At 40.6% G+C, this 20,973-nt stretch overlaps 1 protein-coding gene across 4 annotated transcripts in view; it reads left to right on the top strand.

The window, feature by feature from the left end:
• BABAM2 (BRISC and BRCA1 A complex member 2) overlaps positions 1-20,973 on the top strand; it is a 153,752-nt gene that overhangs the window by 4,471 nt on the left and 128,308 nt on the right. For all 4 annotated transcript variants that reach the window (XM_026681636.2, XM_026681645.2, XM_087965340.1 and 1 more), the window contains exons 3-4: positions 8,071-8,147; positions 15,447-15,541. In XM_026681636.2, the coding sequence (XP_026537421.1) occupies positions 8,071-8,147; positions 15,447-15,541 (172 nt within the window). The remainder of the gene's footprint in view (positions 1-8,070; positions 8,148-15,446; positions 15,542-20,973) is intronic.

The following is a 20,973-nucleotide window of genomic DNA, read 5'->3' as shown; positions in this document are numbered from 1 at the left end:
ATCCAACCAAGGTCATACCAGGCACGTAGAATGATGGGACTGAGTCCCAAAATTGAGAGTAAATTCTTAGATACTTACGATCCACTTATTACATAATCTTGATGTTTTAATTAAGTGGGAAGTAAAATTATTCTTTTTGATTCTATAAAGGTTTGTGGAGCATGGTTAATAGCACTTATTAAATTGGAAGAGTTTCTATTGTTAGGTGTTCCTATTTAAAGGTATACCTGTGTTAATGGCTATGCAAGCATCTCCTGAATTTTATAGTTTGTGGAAAGTTTGCAGGCCATTTGCAGTTACATGGTCAAGAGTTTGAGAAAATGGTGGAAAAGCGCTTGTGATGAGTATTTCTTCGTGAATAAGTACAGTACCTTTCAGCTATGACTTCTGCTGTCTTCCCTTAGTTGGTTTTACAAAGGAGAAGAAACTGAATTGTTGGATGTGATCGATTAAAGGCTTATCTGGTCACTAGAACTGAACATTTCACATTTGTCTTTGTTCATCCAAAATAGAAAAGACAAATGTTGGTGGTATTCTTGATTTGGGTCACGGCTCAGACTTTTTCCAGAAAATTTATAAAGTCCAAATAGTTTGCTTTGACCAAGAAATGATCAAAAGTGAGGTTAGTGCAGGGGTGGGATTCAAAAATCCCAGCAACCGGTTCGCTGCCTGGTTGCTGGGTGGGCGTAGCCATGGTGGGTGTGATCTACTGCAACTTCCAGGAGGGCCATTTTTCGCCTTCCCCAGGATCCAGAGGCTCCCTAGGGCCTCTGGGATGGTGAAAATGACCTCCCCCAGGGTCTGGACACCGTCCAGAAGCTGGAAACAAGCCCATTTCCAGACTTCCGGAATGCCCATTTTTCACCCTCCCAGAGTCTCTCCGCAGACCTTGCACCTACCTGCATCCAGAACGGGTCACGTGGAGACGCCGGAGAGGTGGGGTGGGCAGGGCCAGCTGGTCAATTCAACAACCGGTTCGGTGAACCAGATGTAAATTTAACATCCTGTTCGCTCGAACTGGTCCGAACCAGCTGAATCCCACCCCTGGGTGAGTGATATATGAGATGAGTAAAGGCAGGTCTTCTCCTTTGTGATGAATATTTATGCTGTTTTTCCTGCATAGAAGGAGTGCAACATTTTGTCTCTTGATTCTTTCAATAGAATTGGGGAAAAACCCAATGTGTAACCATAGAGAGCAGTTTTCAGTCAATCTTCAGAATGAATAGCAGTTTCCAATAGTCATTAATATTGTTTTCCACCTGAATAAAATTTGAAACCTAAATGGGGTAGTAGTTGTAACTTGGTTCACATGATTGGTGATTGATGGACTGTCCATAAACTGTACTGTAATACAAGTAGTCCTTGATTTATGGCCAAAATTGAGACCAGAATTGCCATTGTTAAGCAAGGCACATTTAAATGAGTTGTGCCCAATTTTATGATCTTTTTTTGTCTTGGTTGTTAAACAAATACATTAATTAAATTAATCACGAAGTCATTAACTTCTTGGTTGATTTTGCTTATTGAAGGAAGGTCACAAATGCTAATTGCATAACCCTGGAATCAGGGGTGGGATTCTACAGGTTCGCACCTATTTGCTAGAACTGGTTGTTAACATTCTAAGCAGTTTGGAGAACCGGTTGTTAGAAGAAATTACTGGCCTAATCCTGTAAGGAAGGCAGGAAGGAAACATTCTGGTGTTGCTTACAGAAACTGCCTCTCCAATAATTCTTATTACATTCTTGGCACGACTAGACTTCCTGTCTCAGGAACATCTCTGGAGTTTTTTTCCCCTCCTTTGCTGGTACTTTGCTTGTGTGGAGTGACCATTCAAAGTTACAATGGCACTGAAAAAAATGACTTATGACCGTTTTTCACACTTACGACAGTTGCAGCATCCTCACAGTCATGAGAGGCCAGGCGAGGAGATGCGTGCCTCGATGTGAGTGATGTTGAGCTGGCCATGCCCAGCCAGTCACATGACCACCAAGCCATGCCCACTAACTAAGCCACGCCCACAGAACCGGTTGTTAAAAAATTTGAATCCCACCCCTGCCTGGAATTCTTTAACCATTATATATAAATGCCAGTTTTCAAGTGCCTGAAGTTTGTTTGTGTGACTGGGGATTCTGTAACAGCCACGAGACGAGTTGTAGGTTATTTTTTTCAGTACCATTATAACTTTGAACAGTCACTAAATGAATGGTTGTAATTACTTCTGCTGAAAAACTAGAGGTAAAACTAAAAGTAACTGTCACTGCTGTGAAACAATATGAGCAATATGAAACAATTATGCTACAAATAATATTTCTGTCAATACTTCTTGTCTTGTATGATCTAATAACTGTCATTAGACAGTTATTAGACAATAAAAAACAATGTTCTCAAGCAGATTTACTATGTTAGCTTTAGTTCATATAGTATAAGAAGGAGTCATGAAACTTACAGTTTGCTTATTGTATCGATTGTGGGCAGCCAAATTGGGTAATTTGGGTAAAAAAGGAGCACAATATAGGGTCAATTTGATACATTCATAGAAAGAACAAAGGTTAAAAGTATTAAATCCAGAAAGTAAACCAATATCCAGGAAAAATAAAGAACTTAATATTAACATATAGGCATTTAGAATTTCTAAAAATGAGCAAATATGTTTTAACTCTAGGTTCCATTATTGAAAGAGTTATTTTTTTGGATAATGATCCAGAATGCTTTCCAACTATATTGAGGTATTGAACAAGATCTCTTCTAGAAAATCTTTACATATAGAAATCATTCTTTAGACATCTTTACTGCTTATGACTTTAAAGGTAAAGAATCTCTTATTTGAACTGCTTTGGAAATGAACTGAAAACTTGTAAATAATATTGATGAATTACTGTCAAGGAATTTTGTCCTTGCTCTTTTTGTGGTAAATAAAAGCTTGATAATTCTTGAGACAGTTTTTAATGTGCTGTATATAACCAGAAATGTAATAAATAAATACTTTATATATTACATACTTCTTGGCATATGAATGCTAAAATTACCCCATTATTAATATTTTTCCTTATTCTTGGAACTTTTTGTAGCACCCTGCAGGTATTTAGATAATTTTTCAGAGGTGGGTCTTTCATTGTTCAGATAATAGCTATTTTTCAAATCTCCTGTGAAGCTTCCTCAAACCGAAATTATTGGGTGAAATGCAACTGCGTATGCTCTCAGCTTTCACTTTACAGAAGTAAAATATTTTAAAAAGCAGACTTTTAACAGTCTTGAAAAATACTTGGCGTTGCTTTCAAGATTGCTGTTATTAAATATCTCTTTTATTACAATAACAGATACCGTATATACTCGAGTATAAGTCGACCCGAATATAAGCCGAGGCACCTAATTTTACACAAAAAAACTGGGAAAACTTATTGACTCGAGTATAAGCCGAGGGTGGGAAATGCAGCAGCTACTGGTAAATTTCAAAAATAAAAATAATTAATTTGGGAAATGATCTCACTATCTCACGTCGCCTCGGGAAGGGAAAGGCAAGCGCTTTTTGCCTTTCCCTTCCCGGCTGGGGCTGTTGGGAGTTGCTGCCGCCGGAGCGGCCCCAGTCCGCGTCGCCTCGGGAAGGGAAAGGCAAAGCGCTTTTTGCCTTTCCCTTCCCGGCTGGGGCTGTTGGGAGTTGCTGCCACCGGTGCAGCCCCAGTCCCGTCGCCTCGGGAAGGGAAAGGCCACGGCTTGGAAGGCCGCCGCTGGAGCGAAGCTGCGCGCAGCCGCTGCGCTAGCATCGGATCGGGCGTGCCGGACGGTTCCGACCGAGCCCCGAGCGTCGTCTTTGGCGCCCGCCCAGCGCCGCAGAGCTCCCTGTACCGGGAGAAGGGGAAGACCCCCTGGGGCGGGGCAGGGAGAGGGGCTTCTCCCGCCCGCCCCTCTTTCCGCGCCCACTGGTGTCCCCGCAGGACGACCCCTGCCCCGCAGTCGCCGCCGCTTGAAAGAGACGGGCCGGGGTGGGTAGAAAGGCGCCGGGCGCCCTGGAGGAGAAGGTCCGCGTTCGCCTGTCTGCCCGCGGATGTCAGCGGAGCTTTGCCGCTGCTTCGTCCGGGGTCTCTGGGCAAACACGTCCACCTGAGCGGGGCTTGTCGCCTCCGGCACGCAATGAGCGCTGCCCTCGGATTCCCTGTCCGGTTGCCCCCCTTTTGAGGGCGATGGCAGTAAACTGTTCCCGTAGCAGCGGCTGCTCCTCTTTCCCGGCTGGGCTGGTGAACGAGGCTTCACAGAGTTAAGACTGTATGGACTGTATGGATTCAATCTGGATTGGGATTAAAATGATTCTAGATTTACTAAACCCCAGTTACTTCTTCCTGGCCTGTCCCCTTGTTGGAGCCAACAGTGGTTTATGGTTCACTAAACCTTGGGGTACTTAGTGGGGTGTTCTGCTGAACTGTGACTGAAGCAGGCCAGTTACTTCTGCCCAGAGCACCAAGGAAAGTATCAGGATGCGGCCCAGGACTTGCATTTCAGGGGGCTCCCCTGGCCCTGATTAAAAAGCCAGATCTGAGCTGTGTTCAGACCAGCCTTTGCACCCTCGCCCTCTCTTTGGTGGGAACTACTGGGTTCTCCGAAGAGGGGGGGGGCTGTTTTTGGCTCTGAATGTTATCACAACTTCACGTGGGTTCTGTCCTCCTTCAGGGCGGTCTGAATCAACCCGCCAGGCCAGAGTTGTAATTTGTTGCCTGGCTTCCCTGCAATCACAACTACCCCACTACTCCAGGGTCAGATGGAGCAGAGACCTCATCAGGTTGGCCTCTCTCTCCCCCCCCCTTTTCAAGAGCCTGGAAGCTCTTCATGTCCTTCATGTGCAGCCTGGAAGAATGAATGACTTCCAAAGCTCTGGGCTCCATCAGGCCCCTGTCAGGCGCAAGTCCCAAATGGGGGTCAGGGTGTCCCTTCTCGGGAGGGGTGTGAGATTGCACAAGAAGCAGGAAAGAATCCCAGAACAGCTCCTGCGTAGTCACGTGTTCACTTTTCCCCACCCTGGTGCTCCTCTCAGGTTTGCTAAAAACAAAACCACCCGGGTGACCCTCCTGCCTTCTGGAGGGCACAGGCGCCGGCAGAGTCCAGAGGGGAGCGCGGCGACCGTCCGGCTGGCAGGTGGGACTGCGAGCATTTGGGGGGACTTGGCTGCCTCAGGACCCGCATCCCCTGCTCTCCTCGAGGGAAGCGCGTCTTTCGCTCTGTGGCGGAGGAACCAGCCGGCAAGGCAACCAGGGGCGCCTCAGGCGTATCAGCGAGAGGGATGAATTCACGGCTTCGGAAGGCCGGACCGGAGCCCCCTCCCCCCAGCCCCTCCGGGCAGAGGGGCCGGCCTCCCGGGACCAGCCGCTCCGGCGGAGAGAATTGCTGAGCCGAAGGTGCCCTGCGAAGCCTCGTTCACCAGCCCAGCCGGGAAAGAGGAGCAGCCGCTGCTACGGGAACAGTTTACTGCCATCGCCCTCAAAAGGGGGGCAACCGGACAGGGAATCCGAGGGCAGCGCTCGTTGCGTGCCGGAGGCGACAAACCCCGCTCAGGTGGACGTGTTTGCCCAGAGACCCCGGACGAAGCAGCGGCAAAGCTCCGCTGACATCCGCGGGCAGACAGGCGAACGCGGGACCTTCTCCTCCAAGGGCGCCTGGTGCCTTTCTACCCAGCCCCAGCCCGTCTCTTTCAAGCGGCGGCGACTGCGGGGTCGCCCTGCATGGGACACCGGTGGGCGCGGAAAGAGGGGCGGGGGAGAAGCTCCTCTCCTGCCCCGCCCGGGGTGTCTTCCCCTTCTCCCGGCGCTGGGCGGGCGCCAAAGACGACGCTCGGGGCTCGGTCGGAACCGTCCGGCGCGCCCGATCCAATGCTAGCGCTTTGCCTTTCCCTTCCCGAGGCGGCGGGACTGGGGCCGCCCGGCGGCAGCGACTCCCAACAGCCCCAGCCAGGAAGGAAAGGCAAAAGCGCTTTGCCTTTCCCTTTCCGAGGCGGCGGGACTGGGGCGCTCCGGCGGCAGCGACTCCCAACAGCCCCAGCCGGGAAGGGAAAGGCAAAAAGCGCTTTGCCTTTCCCTTCCCGAGGCGGCGGGACTGGGGCCGCTCCGGCGGCAGCGACTCCACACCATTTTTTTTCAGAGGGAATCTGACTCGAGTATAAGCCGAGGGGGATTTTTTCAGCACAAAAAATGGGCTGAAAAACTCGGCTTATACTCGAGTATATACGGTATATCCTTTTCCATTTGATTTTGAGCAGTAGATAAAAAGGAAATATACTTGCAAAATCTGAATTTTTTTTACATTCAAAAGTCTCCTTGGATTCATGTAGACACCTAGTGTGGCGTAATGGTTTAGGTGCTGGGTTAGGATTGGGGAAACAGAAGTTTTAGTCCTTCTTTAGACACATGGACAATCTTGAAGCAATCAGTTCCTCTTAGCCTTAATCACTGTCAGACTCTGTGAAAAGTTAGCTGAACAACAAAACACCTTGGCACAACATACATTGATGGCTTTTCTGTGTGAAATAGACATTTGGCCCTGCAACCAAGTCATAGAAATGCTATCAATAATTTGGATTTACCGCATGTCACAAAATTATATGTAAAAAATGAAATATTAATAGGTAATATTTGTTATTGTTAGGAAGGATGTTAGGATTCATCAGAATGTAGCCTAAAGCAAGAAAAATTGATGTAAAATCTGATGTCTTCATAAGCTTGAGTGCACAATAGAAATAATTTTGTTGACTAAAACCTAAAAGTGAAATTTTCTATTGGGTATGCTCAGAGACTTCTGTTGCAGCACTGCAGCATTAATTTTAGGTCTTTCCTCTTAGTTTATAAAGCAGAATCCTTACAATGGTCTCATAAAAATGAACTTTCTTTGTTCAATAAGGGAAAAATGTAGGATTGCTGTCTTAGTGACTAGTGAAAGAGAGTAGGCTAATGAAGGCTAACTTGGATTATAGAGGCACCTTCTATATAAAAGTAGAAAAATTGATATGAGTACATTTTAAAGGTTGTTACTAACAGAAGAATTAACTTTAAAGCCTTAGGTTTCATATTCGCATTGGGCAATATTCTGTTCTTGGGTTGTTGTTTTTTTAAACTTTGTATACAGTAAATCAACCATTCCACCTCCATGTCACTCCTCAATCTATAGATGGTTCCCAAAAGCCTACGTGGGATAGTCGCAGTGTAGGTGCTACAAAAAAAAAAGAGGCTTTTACATCAACAAATGTATCAAGTGAGCTAGATGATTAACCATTAAAACATTTTATTTTTTAAAAATGTCAAAATGAAAGCTTATCACCAATGTTTTATTAATAGGGTATTACTATTTACAAAAATAATAATAATGTTTAACAAATCTATATTTAGAATCCCAGTAACATTTGCTTGGATATTTTGAGAGTTCAAGCACAAAGACAAAACAAACCCGTCTAACAACTTTACAAAGTAATGAGACTTATTTCAGCTAGTGTATGTTGCTATTGTTGTAAAATCTAAAATAATAGAATGATGATGATAAATGTAATAATAAATGAAAATATATGCATTGTTGTAGAGCGTGAAATAAATAAAAATATAGTATGTGCAGTAGTTTGCCTGTTTGCAGTTTGTGGGGTTATGGAGAACATTTGAAAGAGATGCGTTGTGAAATAAATGAACTTCCTCAAGTATTAAAACAGCTGCATCCTCTGGAATGGCCAGCATCACTTCTTTAAATGATCTCTAACTGTATGCATTGTGAGTGTGCTTGCCTTGGCAATCCCGCCAGAAATTTTGACGGTGCATATACTAGAAATGGAGAAACCTTTTTGAAGTGGCTGTAATTGCAGTTACTTGAATACTTTTGAGCATTTGGGCTCATCCTATTATATTTTGCTTTGCACAACTTGCCAACTTGTACCCCCACCTTTTCATCCCCCAAAACATGTAACATGTGTAATAGTAGGAAACATTTAAAAACACAGTTAAAGTTCTTAGTGTATTGTACTTTGTATAGCTAATTTTATGTAACTACAATATGAGTAGCACCTATTGCCTTCATCAACACTCAGATTAGTATTTTTTTTTATTGTAGTTGCACCTCATTAACTCTTGGACCCAGCTGTGATCGATTTAAGTTGCATATTCCATATGCTGGAGAAACTTTAAAATGTAAGTACTTAGTACCTTAAAATAATCTGCAGACCTTTACTGGCTTTTTGATTCTGTAGCTAAACTAATAATTTCTGTTTCTTTTCTGATGTTTCTCATCTGTAGAACCCATTCCTTATAGAAAGTTGCCTGATGTCTGCTCTATATTCCATCAAATAAATATCTTTTTATTTACTTAATTTTTTATTGTGTTAGTAATATTTTTAGTCATTTCTGCTGATATTATTCCTTTTCTTTTAACATTTGTGTTCAAGTAGTCACCATTCATCACATACAAAGGTCTAACCAGCTTTAATCTAAGGCCAAGTAAGTACTGGGACACCATTGCAGTTTCACCTTCTAATTCCTTATAAAAATGCAAATCTTCACTTTGGCAGGAAATGGCACCATCAATTAATGTGACTTAGGGGTGCCATGTAACCTAGAGTTGGCAACTCAGTGCAGGAATGCCTTGTGGAAAGAAACCAATTTAGCAGTCAGAGGAAAGAGACTGTCTAGAGTTAAAAGGGATCAGTGGCCAAGATTTGGATTGAAGCAGATTATTCATGCTGATTAAAACAAACAGATAAAAGTATTGTGAAGAATTTTAAATCATTGTAAGCAGAATGAACAGGCAGATAAACTGCAAATGTGTTACTGCAATCAGATGTAGAATGAGAAGGTTCAGTAGTTCTGATTTTCCATAGGTGCTGGCTAATTAGGAAAAAGCTTTTTAGGTTGTGATTCATTGAAAATATATCAAGTGGTAGATAAGGCCTATTCACACAACTCATAGTTAGAATGGGAAGCTGCCAATTTACACAACTTTAAAAAGGGGATTAAGGGGAAAACTGTTCATTTTAAACAGCAATTTTGCTGGGACAGGAGATTAAGGAAGGAGCTGCAAGGTCAGTTCTTTGCCTGTGTTATTCTATTTGAGAGAAATTAAAACTTATTTCTGCTCTTTCATTCATACTGTCAGTTTAGCTTTGCTGTAGCATTAGCAATTGAGACTGAAAAAATATTTGAACTTTCTGGCTGGTCACAAGATCATACTAAGTTCTTAGAGTATACTTTGTTTATAATTCATTTTATCTTAGCATGTGATGTGAACACAGAAATTTATTGAGTAAGGCATGCTTGTTCTCTAGTCCCTTGACTTTGTTTTTAAAAAGGGAAATTATCAATATATTTATTTTTAATAAAGCTATCTGTGTTTCTTATTTCCATTTCCATTCCAATAGGATACTTTCCAATACTTTCCAATGGAAAGTATCTTCTTTTATCATTTGATAAAAGTTTATCACTTATATTCATAGACATGCATCAGCCTGATAATAAAATTAAGAAAATTTAATTAAGGCATTAGGAGAAAACAAATAGGAAAATAGTGAATTACCCATAAACTATAAGCATAACTCATTGAATCAATGGTGAAGGTATCTAATGCGGCATGGTATCTTTCATGTATTGGTGAAACTTGAAAAATTAGAATATCGTGCAAAAGTTCATTTATTTCAGTAATGCAACTTAAAAGGTGAACCTAATATATGAGATAGATTCATTACATGCAAAGCAAGATAGTGCAAGCTATGATGTGTCATAATTGAGATTATTATGGCTTACAGCTCATGAAAACCCCAAATCCACAATCTCAGAAAATTAGAATATTGTGAAAAGGTTCAATACTCTAGGCTCAAATTGTCCCACTCTAATCAGCTAATTAAGCCATAACACTTGCAAAGGGTTCCTGAGCCTTTAAATGGGCTCTCAGTCTGGTTCAGTAGGAATCACAATCATGGGAAAGACTGCTGACCTGATAGTTGTGCGGAAAACCATCACTGACACCCTCCATAAGGAGGGAAAGCCTCAAAAGGTAATTGCAAAAGAAATTGGATGTTCCCAAAGTGCTGTATCAAAGCACATTAATAGAAAGTTATGTAGAAGGGGAAAGGGTGGAAGAAAAGGGTGCAGAAGCAGCAGGGATGACCACAGCCTGGAGAGGATTGTCAGGAAAAGGCCATTCAAAAGTGTTGGGGACTTTCACAAGGAGTGGACTGAGGCTGGAGTCAGTGCATCAAGAGCCACCACACACAGACGGATCCTGGAAATGGGCTTCAAATGTCGTATTCCTCTTGTCAAGCCGCTCCTGAACAAGAAATAATGTCAGAAGCTTCTTACCTGGGCTAAAGAAAAACAGAACTGGTCTGTTGCTCAGTGGTCCAAAGTCCTCTTTTCTGATGAGAGCAACTTTTGCATCTCATTTGGAACCCAAGGACCCAGAGTCTGGAGGAAGAATGGAGAGGCACACACTGCAAGATGCTTGAAGTCCAGTGTGAAGGTTCCATAGTCTGTGTTGATTTGGGGAGCCATGTCATCTGCTGGGGTTGGTCCACTGTGCTTCATTAAGTCCAGGGTCAACACAGCCATCTACCAGGAGATTTTGGAGCACTTCATGCTTCCTTCTGCAGGCGAGCTTTACGGGGATGCTGACTTCATTTTCCAGCAGGACTTGGCACCTGCCCACACTGCCAAAAGCACCAAAACCTGGTTCAATGACCGTGGGATTACTGTGTTTGATTGGCCAGCAAACTCACCTGACCTGAACCCCATAGAGAATCTATGGGGCATTGCCAAGAGAAAGATGAGAGACATGAGACTGAACAATGCAGAAGAGCTGAAGGCCACTATTGAAGCATCCTGGTCTTCTATAATACCTCAGCAGTGCCACAGGCTGATAGCTTCCATGCCACGCCGCATTGTGGCAGTAATTGCTGCAAAAGGGGCCCAAACCAAGTCCTGAGTACATATGCACACATATACTTTTCAGAGGTCCGATATTGTTCTATGTACAATCCTTGTTTTATTGATTGCATGTAATCTAATTTTCTAAGATTGTGGATTTGGGGTTTTCATGAGCTGTAAGCCATAATCATCTCAATTATGACAAATCACGTCTTGAACTATCTTGCTTTGCATGTAATAAGTCTATCTCATATATTAGTTTCACCTTTAAGTTGCATTACTGAAATAAATGAACTTTTGCACGATATTCTAATTTTTCGAGTTTTACCTGTATAGTAGAATTTTGTGAGTTACCCCTTTTAGAGTTTGTTTTGTTGCTTATATATAATGCATTATAATTTGTAGATATTTTTGAAGTTCATTGTGCAAGTTAGATGTTTCATATAGAAAATAAATTGAGAAATCAAAATGGGGGTACACTTGTATGTAATTACATACACATACATACTGTATGCATATATGTGTGTGTGTGTATCAGAATAAGATAGATAGACAGATACTATAGATAGACAGACAGATAGATATAAATAGATTGAACTATGACAGATTTGGGTAACAATTCTTTAAATTAATTTCTTTATGCTGCATTTTTACAATTATTAAACCTGTACTATCCCCAACCTTTCTGACACCAAGGACCAGTTTCGAGGAAGACATTTTTTCCACAGACCGGAGGGGGATGGTTTTGTGTAAAATCTAGATCACATGCATGCTCAGATGAATCTTCATTTGCTCAGGGATTGGGTCCCTCCCAGATATAGCATCTACTAAAACACTTAATCTGATACAAAGATATATTAGAGTGTTTGTCATAAAGCAAGCAGTTTGCATGGAGGATGGCTAGAACTCTCTTGAGACTTCAGTAGCTGTACACAAAATGTTAGAAGATGAGAACCCCCCCAAAATGGAAACCTTGCAAGAGTTCATATCTTACTTTTTTCTGAAAAGGTTCTATTACACAGGAGTAATAGAAAGGAGCTGATTATAATTTACCGTTCTGTTACACAATTGCAATTAAAATCAAGCATCCAAGAATTATATGACTAGTTTAAAATTTTAATCCTAGTATGTCAAGCCACCAAGAGTTATTTGATGATTGAAATAAATACAAGAATTAATGAACTTTTGAGGATCATGCTTTTGGGCATGGTTCCACTCTTATATTCTTATGTTCTTTGAAGAGTACAGTACATTTAAATGTTTTGAAAAGAATACATAGGCTTCAGAGAAGGCAGATGGGAAGGCGAGTGTACCTCATATTTTCTACCTTCTATGGTGAATCACTTATTGAAGTTCTAAACTGCATTTCAATGTAAATCTCAAGGAATTTTTGATAAGATTCCTAAATGTGCTTGAGTTACAAAGTGGCACAACAGTTGAGCTGGCAAGCTGCTATTCGAAAGTAGTTGGGTTGGCAAGGCAAAAAACTTAAACACACACACACACACACACACACACACACACACACACAAAAGATTGTGAAACCTCAATTTCCATTTGAGATGAATGGATTCTGTAATTCCTGTTTCTCTTTTAAATTAGAGTATATCACTTGCAGTGACGTTATGCAGACAAGGCAAATATTGTCATTTGTGTCATTTGTTCACTGATACAAACGATGTCATTTGCATAATGACCATGTAAACTTCATTTTTTTGCTTTTGCAAAGTTTTTTGCTTTTATGATATTTTTCTACATTCCTTCACCATAATTTAAAATAATAAATTTTCAAATAATAAGATCAAAAGCAAGAGCTTGGTTAATATAGGAGAAATAAAGGAACCATTTTACATCCATATCATTGTTTGGTAGATATGTTGTAAATTGCTGGCAAATCTACATCTTAGAATGAAGTTAAAATGAAACATTATAATATGGAGGCATAATTTGTGACATTCCTTAGAGCTCTGCCTTTATGAATATGCAAATCTATATTACATACACCAAAAATGCTATGTATGTTAGGTTCTAGGTAGAAACAATATATTTTGAAAACTCTGCACAAGCGGAAAGAAATAGTATAGATCCTAATTAATAGTGAAAAAGATGCTTAGAAGAAAATATTTGTTTATCAGCAGACATTTCATAATGGCCAGAGGTGAAACAGTCATTGAAAGACAGCTTTGCACAGGAACTTCAGACATCCTGTTCCTTGATGTATGGTTGTTATCTTTTAAGAACAAGAGAGTTTAATGAAGGAAGGCCATTAGAAATGTTGCAATAAGAACATGTGCCACTGCCCATGATTTGTTTCTCAGCAGGACAGTATGCTTCCTTTGTGGGTACTACAACATCCTCTTTGTAAGAGAAGAGGTTTTGGGGTTTGTTTGTTTTTTGCAGAATATCAATCAAACAGCTGTCATGCTGCAAATTTAGATAAAGCATTTTGAAGCATGGCCTTTTGAAGCATAACTTCTCCTTTTCTGAAGTCCATCAGACTATTAGAATTTGAATGGTTTGTACAACAGATTGCAACCTTTACTGAAACTAAATATTAATTGGTTGGGATATATATGCCTTTAAAATGATTTGAAAAGGGTTTATTGGAAAGTAGCATATCTTTAAAATAACCATGTATTTTTTTTAGGCTTCCACATGAACCTGAAAATTATGTTGCTGCTTGTTTGTGTTAAAGATGCAGTTATTTTAACTCATTAAAGCAGCCATGTAATTCTTCAGAGACATGTAGAAGCCCACAAAGGGCTTTTCTTAGAGGTGCTATGTTTCCATTCCTATCCCTTCTGAAGCATCTCCAAATCTTTTTCAAGCAAGTATAGCATTTACTTTACTTTGAAAGGCAAAGTACCATCATATATTTTGTAAGAGTAAATGAAACATTAATTTTTTTGTGATGAAGATAGTATGATCATGAAGCAAAGACTTGAAAAATGATTAAAGTGGGTATTCTGCAAAGAGTTTTATAGTGCAAAATTATAGTAGTTGGAGACAAATCAGGAATAGTAGCTGGGTTCTCTGAATGTATTAAACCATATTTTATATCACCCATAATCTTGGATAAGGCATGATTGCCTAGCTCCTGAATAAACCATTGTTTACAACCACTGAGACTAGATTTACATATTCTGGGAAGCAATTTTTTAAAAAAAGTCTTAGAACAGTGGTCACCAGCCAGTGGGCTGCAAGAAAATTTTGGTGAGAAATGTCACCCCCAAAGCACCCCCCCAAAGCAATTAATCCAGGCTGCGCGTGAACACAAGGCTGCGCTGCCTACATGGCCCATGGGAACACAAAGCTTGTGTTGCGAACAACATGAGATAGTGAGGGGAAGGGGGAAAGGGCGGAGGGGGGGAACTTGCCCCATGCGGCTCATCTGGCCACCGGGCTGCTTCTTTCCGCTTCTTCTGCTTTTGGCTGCATGCAAGGAAAGCAGCAAAAGTCTTTCTTTCTCTCTCCCAAACTCTGCCAGAAATGAGTCTTTGGGACTCTGCAAGGCATCCTGCTCCAGGAGGCTATGCCGGCAAAGATTCATTTCTGGCGGAGTTTGAGGGAGAGAAAGAAAGACTTCTGCTGCTTCTGCTGCTTTCCTTGCATGAAGCCAAAAGTCAGTCAGTCAGACAGTCTCTCTCTCTCCCTCCCTCTCTCTCTCTCTCTCTCTCTTTCTCTCCAACATCAGCAAGCCACTGTCAGTCAAAATTCATATTAGTGGTCCGTGGGATTTAAAATTATGAGTTTGGTGGTCCCTGAGGTACAAAAGTTTGGCGATCCCTGTATTAATTCAGAATACATTCCGGGCAAACATCTGCTTTCAAAAAGATTTTTGGAACAAACCTATGTATTTAATCTTGTAAATAAATAGGTATTTCATATTAAATTCAAATATACTGTAGTTTCACCAATATAAACTTCATATTTGAGAATCCTTTAACATAATTTTTGACAATTGAGGAAGATCCTTTTGATGAAGATGGAATGATACTTGTCAGGTGCAAACAACCAGACCTACAGGTATAGAGTTCAAACTAGCGATGTACTTTATTGTTCTATGCCTCTAATACAGGAATCTCCCCAGACGTCTAGCTTTTGACTGCGAAAGACTGGATAAGGCTCAAAGGCATTTGGGGGAGGGGGGGTCAGACCTAGCCCTCCTGTATTTATATAGCGAGTCAAGGCTAATTCCCCACTTCGGCCTCCTGCCAGCTGGGATGGTTGCTCTCCAACAATGACTGATTTTTAAAGGTGTTAATAAAATGTTATTCTTTTTCAAAGTGATCTGATTTTAGCAATAGAAGAGTAAGCTGCAAGAAGCCTTATGCATACATGCTTCACATCTAAAAGTCTAGCATAGTTATGATCAATTCAGAAGCTTTTGCATGCTCTTTTATATTAATCATTGTTTAATATTTACCCAAATAAATTGTGGTTAATATTCATGGCTGCAGTACTGGAGAAGTGGAAAGCACTAATCATGTTAGTGTAATGATCAAAATCAGGGTTTTACTTTCTTCTGTGTCAGTAGTAATTTTTTTTTTTTTTTTGCTGTTTGCTTATTTTAAGGGGATATAATTTTTAATGCTCACTATCCTGAGTTGCCACCTGACTTTATCTTTGGAGAGGATGCTGAATTTTTACCTGATCCTTCTTCCTTACATGTGAGTATATTTTGCTGTAATTTTGTCAGTTCAATTGCTTTACTTTTAAACTGTGGCCCTAAATTTTGGAATAAGCGTTAGATGAACTGCAAAGCTGATCTATTCCATTAGAATAGATCAGCTCTGATTTATTCTAATGGAATAGAATTTGGTTAGATATATTATGTGTTTTAACTGTATTATGCTATTATGCCATTCTACAAGTTGATATTTAGTTGTTAATCACTCTTGAGATTTTTATTTTACTGGGAAATAAACAAGATTGGATACTCAGAAACAGTTTTGTCTTTCGTGAGTATATGAACATTATTTTACACTTTTTGTCCATTGTTTTAATTAATTTACTAGTTTTATATCTGATCTGAGCAGGTCTGGATGGCTAACACAATATAAATATTCTATACAATGCAGTAACAGAATATAGAAATAAGACATATTTTAAAAATGTCAGTCAAGAACAACCCAGTCAATAAGAAATTCATTTAACTCACAGGTTCAAATCCTTCCTAAATTCCAACCCTTCTCTTTCCAGAAAGAAAAACTAGATCTTAAAGGGCTTAGCAAAAGCTCAGAAGGGTTGAAGCTAATCTAATCTCGGGAGAAATGGTGTTTCATAGAACAGGCATTGATACAGAACAGCACACTTCCTGAGTCTGGCCAAATAATATTCTTTAACTGATAGCATGGAATGGAGACAATTGGAGAAGGGTAACCTGGCCTTATGCCAGAAAGGTGTGCTGTAGAGCCAAATTATTTTAATTGCACATGAAAGCTTGTTGGCATTCAATGCAACTTGGAGAGCAAAACTGTTAACTGGGCATATTGTGGTATGTCCATAGCTGCTCTTGATGCTGCATTCTGGATCAATTGCAGCTTCTGAATGTTCTTCAGGGGCTGTTTCAGGTAGACCGTATTGTGGTATTCTAGTTGGGAGGTGACCAATGCATCGGTCACCATCAGTGGTGGGTTTCAAAAATTTTTCCTACTGGTTCGAAGAGCTCGCTATGTGTGTGTGCATGCGTGCATGCATGTGTGTGCACGCATATAAATTGTGTGTGTATGTATACACACACACACATATTTAAAATATATAAATAATAATTTTACTCAGTTGTTGACCATAAATCAAACCTGACCTTGCAACTCTGGTTTCAGAATATTGGTGGGTAATTAATATACCAAATGAATATATTTGAGAGAACATTACTCATTGTCATAAATTTGTATTTAACATATGGAACTGTGCTTCATAGTGTTCTTTAAAATGAATATTAAAACAATTTTAAAAATATGTATACATATGGGTTCATGGTGGAGAGGTACAATATTTCATATTTAAAATTATTAGATATCTTTAATCAAATTATAATAATGAAAAATAAGAGGCAATCAAAAATCAGCAAAAGCCATAGTTTATAAGTTAACACTGCATTGGATAAATGAAGTATCTTGACTTGATGCAAAAAATATAATGTATTAGTCACACATCACAAGAGAAGTAATTCCAGAGCTGAAGCACCATCACAAAAAATATTTTCATTTATTTAATACTATGTATTAGAAGTATTTACTCAAGCAACATCGCCTTTAATTGTTACATATTGTAGAAAGAAACATGGTCAGAATAAAATTACAATTGCACTTTAACATACTGTTTTCTTTCTTCCAAAAATTTTAAGTAACTATCACAACTGCAATTTAATTAGAAGGCAGTGATTCAATAGTCTTCAACCATGCTTTCTATACAAAATAATACTATTCCTATGTATGTTTTGTAGTGGCAAATCTAATACATTTGTGGCATGTCCTGTTTCAAGCTGTTAGAATATACATTTTCAAAGGAGAAAGAAATACTTGTAAATATGACTGATTAGTCAGTTATTTAAAACTATTCTAATTTTCCATCCTGTTTTAATTCATAATGTCTGTTTGAAACAGAAATTCCATTCTTGAACAGCAGTTCTAACTTTATCGTTGTGAATATGAATGGGTGGCAATATAAATCAAATATTACTTTGAATGGCACTTTTGTAATTGGAAAAGAAATAGGGGAATATTAATTACAAGATATGACTTCCTGATCAGTAAATTTTACCTTCACTAGAAGCAACTTTTAGATAAAGCGTACTTAGTTCTGAAAAAGTTTGTATCAGGTTATGAAAGTACTGTAGATACTACAATACCAGCATACTAGTGATTCTATATAATTCATCAAGGTAATTTAAATAGCTTATTTTTAATGCTGAAGAATGTACAATAGAGATTCAATTTTGTTTTCATATATTAAATAAGGTAACCATTTGACAAGGTAACCATGTCAAAAGTTAGTGTTGATTTCAAGTTATTTATTGATGCAGCTGCTTGCAAATACAGTATCTGTAGCTTTCATACTGGATAATTTTAGGGGCATATTGATCATGATTTGCTGTCCTACAGTTGCTAATTAAATGCTACCATAGTCACAGACAATATTACTTCACTCTGATTTTCATTTTCTCCAGATTTCCTAATGTTGCCTCTAGCCCTGTTATGGAAACTTCTGGAGCAAGGAGAAAATGGTTCATTTAAAAAAAAATCATATTTTCTTTCAAAGGGAACCTCTAGTTTGTGGAATTCTTCTCTCTACAAATTTGTGGCCAATACCTAAGATATTTTAAGTGTATACTTTTAAAATGTGAATAAACTTTGACACTTGTGCACTAGACACAGGTGGAAAAAATGGAGACAATTGAATGTAGCTGAAAATGTTAGTGATGACTAAAGTTAAGTTTGTGTGTTTTTTTATGTGTAGTAGTAGTACTTCATAATATTTAAATAAAACTTTTATAGCCTAAGCTCACAAATAATTTTGTATTTTACTGGCATACTGAAATTGTACCCTTTTTTTAATCAGTGAAGATAAGCTCTACTTTAATATTAGTCACTCTGAAGGGCTTGATATCTTGTATTTCTTGACATTTATTTTCCTTGTCAATTACTGCACTTAATTCTTCCTCCTAAAAATATGAAAGTACACTAACTGAAGATCTTGCTGTTTTCTGTAGTGTAGCCAGGAAAAACAGTAGCAAGCTGTCTTCTTCAAAGTCACGTTTCTGGAAGATATTCCAGCAACCTGGATGCTTAAGCACATTCTTAAGAAAAACAAGCTCCATTTAATTAAGAAACTATTTGCTTATTCTCTTATTGACAAGTCTAACTTGCTTCTTATTCTGACTTTTCTTAGTTGTAGAAACTGGTCATACCATATGTGTAGTGTAAGAGTATAGAAATATTATCCTACCGTGTTTCTCACAAAATAAGGCCGGGCCTTATTTTTTTCTGATCCCCGAAGAAACGGCTAGGCCATCTTTTCGGGGGTGACTTAATTCCCCCCCTTGCATCCTCGGGAGGGCAGGCGGCAACAGCTTGGATGTTGACCTCGGCATTGGTGGGGCACTTCGTATCGGGACACCTTCCGTCACCGTTGCTTTCCCTTCTCCCTTGTTGCCGTGGCGTTTAGAGCAACGTTTAGAGCAACGTGTTTGGCGCAGCCACGTGCGGCCAGCCAGGGCTCCTCCCTGCAACCGGAGCCCGGCGGAGACACTCGGCTTCAGGCACTCCTGTCGCCGCCTTCCCTTTGCCTTTGAAGGTAAAGCCAATTATTTTAAAAATGATGCCCTACTACAACAAAGCCTCCCCTGCCCAAGAGGGCAGCCCAACCCCACATGGGGAGGCGAATCTCCCGGGGCCGCATGCAGGATCGGCCCACCTCGAGAGAAACGCCCAGCCGCCATCCCTGCCTGGCGCCGGGCAGAGCGTGAAGAGCTTCGCCTGGGGTGCCCAGTGCAGCTGACAGGCGGGCCCTCCTTCCCGGCAGCAGAGCTCTCACCAAGGCAGCGAGCGCCTCCCCGCCGGACCCTCCGCTTATCCCGCTAGGGCCACTTTAGAGCCGTGCAGGCTGGGCAGAGCCAGGAAAGCAAGCTGCGGGTGCGCGCCTGCCTGCCAAGCAAAAGAGCCGGGCCGACCTAAACTTGGCTTCCTTCCCAAGTCCCTCCAGCGGGAACCCAAAGGTGCCACCGGGAGAGGCTGCCCAAGGCAGTGATAGCGCCCACCCATCCGTGGACAGGGAGGCGAGGTGATGGCAGCGCTGCTTCCCTGGCCGTCGGAGAGAGCCCGAAGCCCCCCGTCCTTTCCACCCCTCGCCCAGCCCGTCCCCATCCCCACGCATCTCCATATGTGCCAGCAGCTCCAAACGCTGCAGCAGAACGGGCATCAGGCAGAGGCGCTGACTCGGCGGGGCTCAGCTTGGAGGAGGACGCGGCGCAGGCCGTCGCCTTGCCTCCCTGTCCACGGATGGGTGGGCGCTATCACTGCCTCGGGCAGCCTCTCCTGGTGGCCCCTTCAGGTTCGGGCTGGAGGGACTTGGGAAGGAAGCCAAGCTTGGGTTGGCCCGGCTGTTTCGCTTGGCAGGCGGGTGCGCACCCGCGGCTCACTTTCCCAGCTCTGCCCAGCCCGCACAGCTCCGGCACTAGAAGAAATGGAGGTGATCTTACATTACAAAATATTTGAATGAAACAATATGTGCAGCATTTAAAATGAAAAAATTACACAAATTAATAAACTGTTCCCTGCACTGTGTGATACTTTTCTAATTTTTTGCCCAAGTTGCGAATGCATTGTCTTTCTTTAATATTAACTTATAAAATCATGTGTATAGATTACTTCCTGGAAGTATACTCGTTTGAAGGCATGTGGTAAAGACAAGAAAACTGTCTTCCATCATACTGCCTGAAACGTGCCAGGAAATAAGGTAGTCATCTGCATGATGCTTCTGCCAGTTATATTGTCATATCCTTGTGGTGCCACACAATCAGTGATACCGTATTTTTCTATGATTAAGATATGAGAATGATCTCTAATACAAGTGGGTTTACTCATCTAGCTGGAATACTGATATTGGCAGAACTATATCTTAATATTGACTTCTGCTACAGAATTCTAGTATAAGTAATTAAGAATATATATTTTAAGGATTTGTTTAAAGAAATAAAATGTGGAAAGTATTTTGTGGCCCACAACATTGACATGTAAGGCTTCTATACAAAGCTTGGAGAAAAATGATAAAGGCAGAAAATATTTTGAAAAGTTAGCTTAAGTAATATACCTTCCTGCAGCTCAATAATACGTGAGTATTTATGGGGAATAAAAATATCTCTAGAGAAAAAGTGTAAAAATTGATTCTATCTATTGCAGGTTTTATGACTGTGTTAACATAGAATGGATATATTAAAATTGCCCTGGATAATTTGCCACTTGTTAAATTTTCGTTGTGACTTTTCTGCTAAGGATTTGGGGAGGGGAAAGAGATTTAAACATCTATTTGGCTTTAGAAGTAAATTTAGTTAAAATTGTTCATGTCTAAATTTAATGAATCTGACAAAATTCAGCTTTGA

This window comes from Notechis scutatus, chromosome 1, assembly GCF_049901735.1.
Source record: "Notechis scutatus isolate UNSWTSFEM ecotype Mainland chromosome 1, rNotScu1.2, whole genome shotgun sequence".
NCBI classification, from domain to species: domain Eukaryota; kingdom Metazoa; phylum Chordata; class Lepidosauria; order Squamata; family Elapidae; genus Notechis; species Notechis scutatus.
The sequence above is the reverse complement of the archived record's forward strand: the minus strand, read 5'-3'. Positions and strand labels throughout refer to the sequence as shown.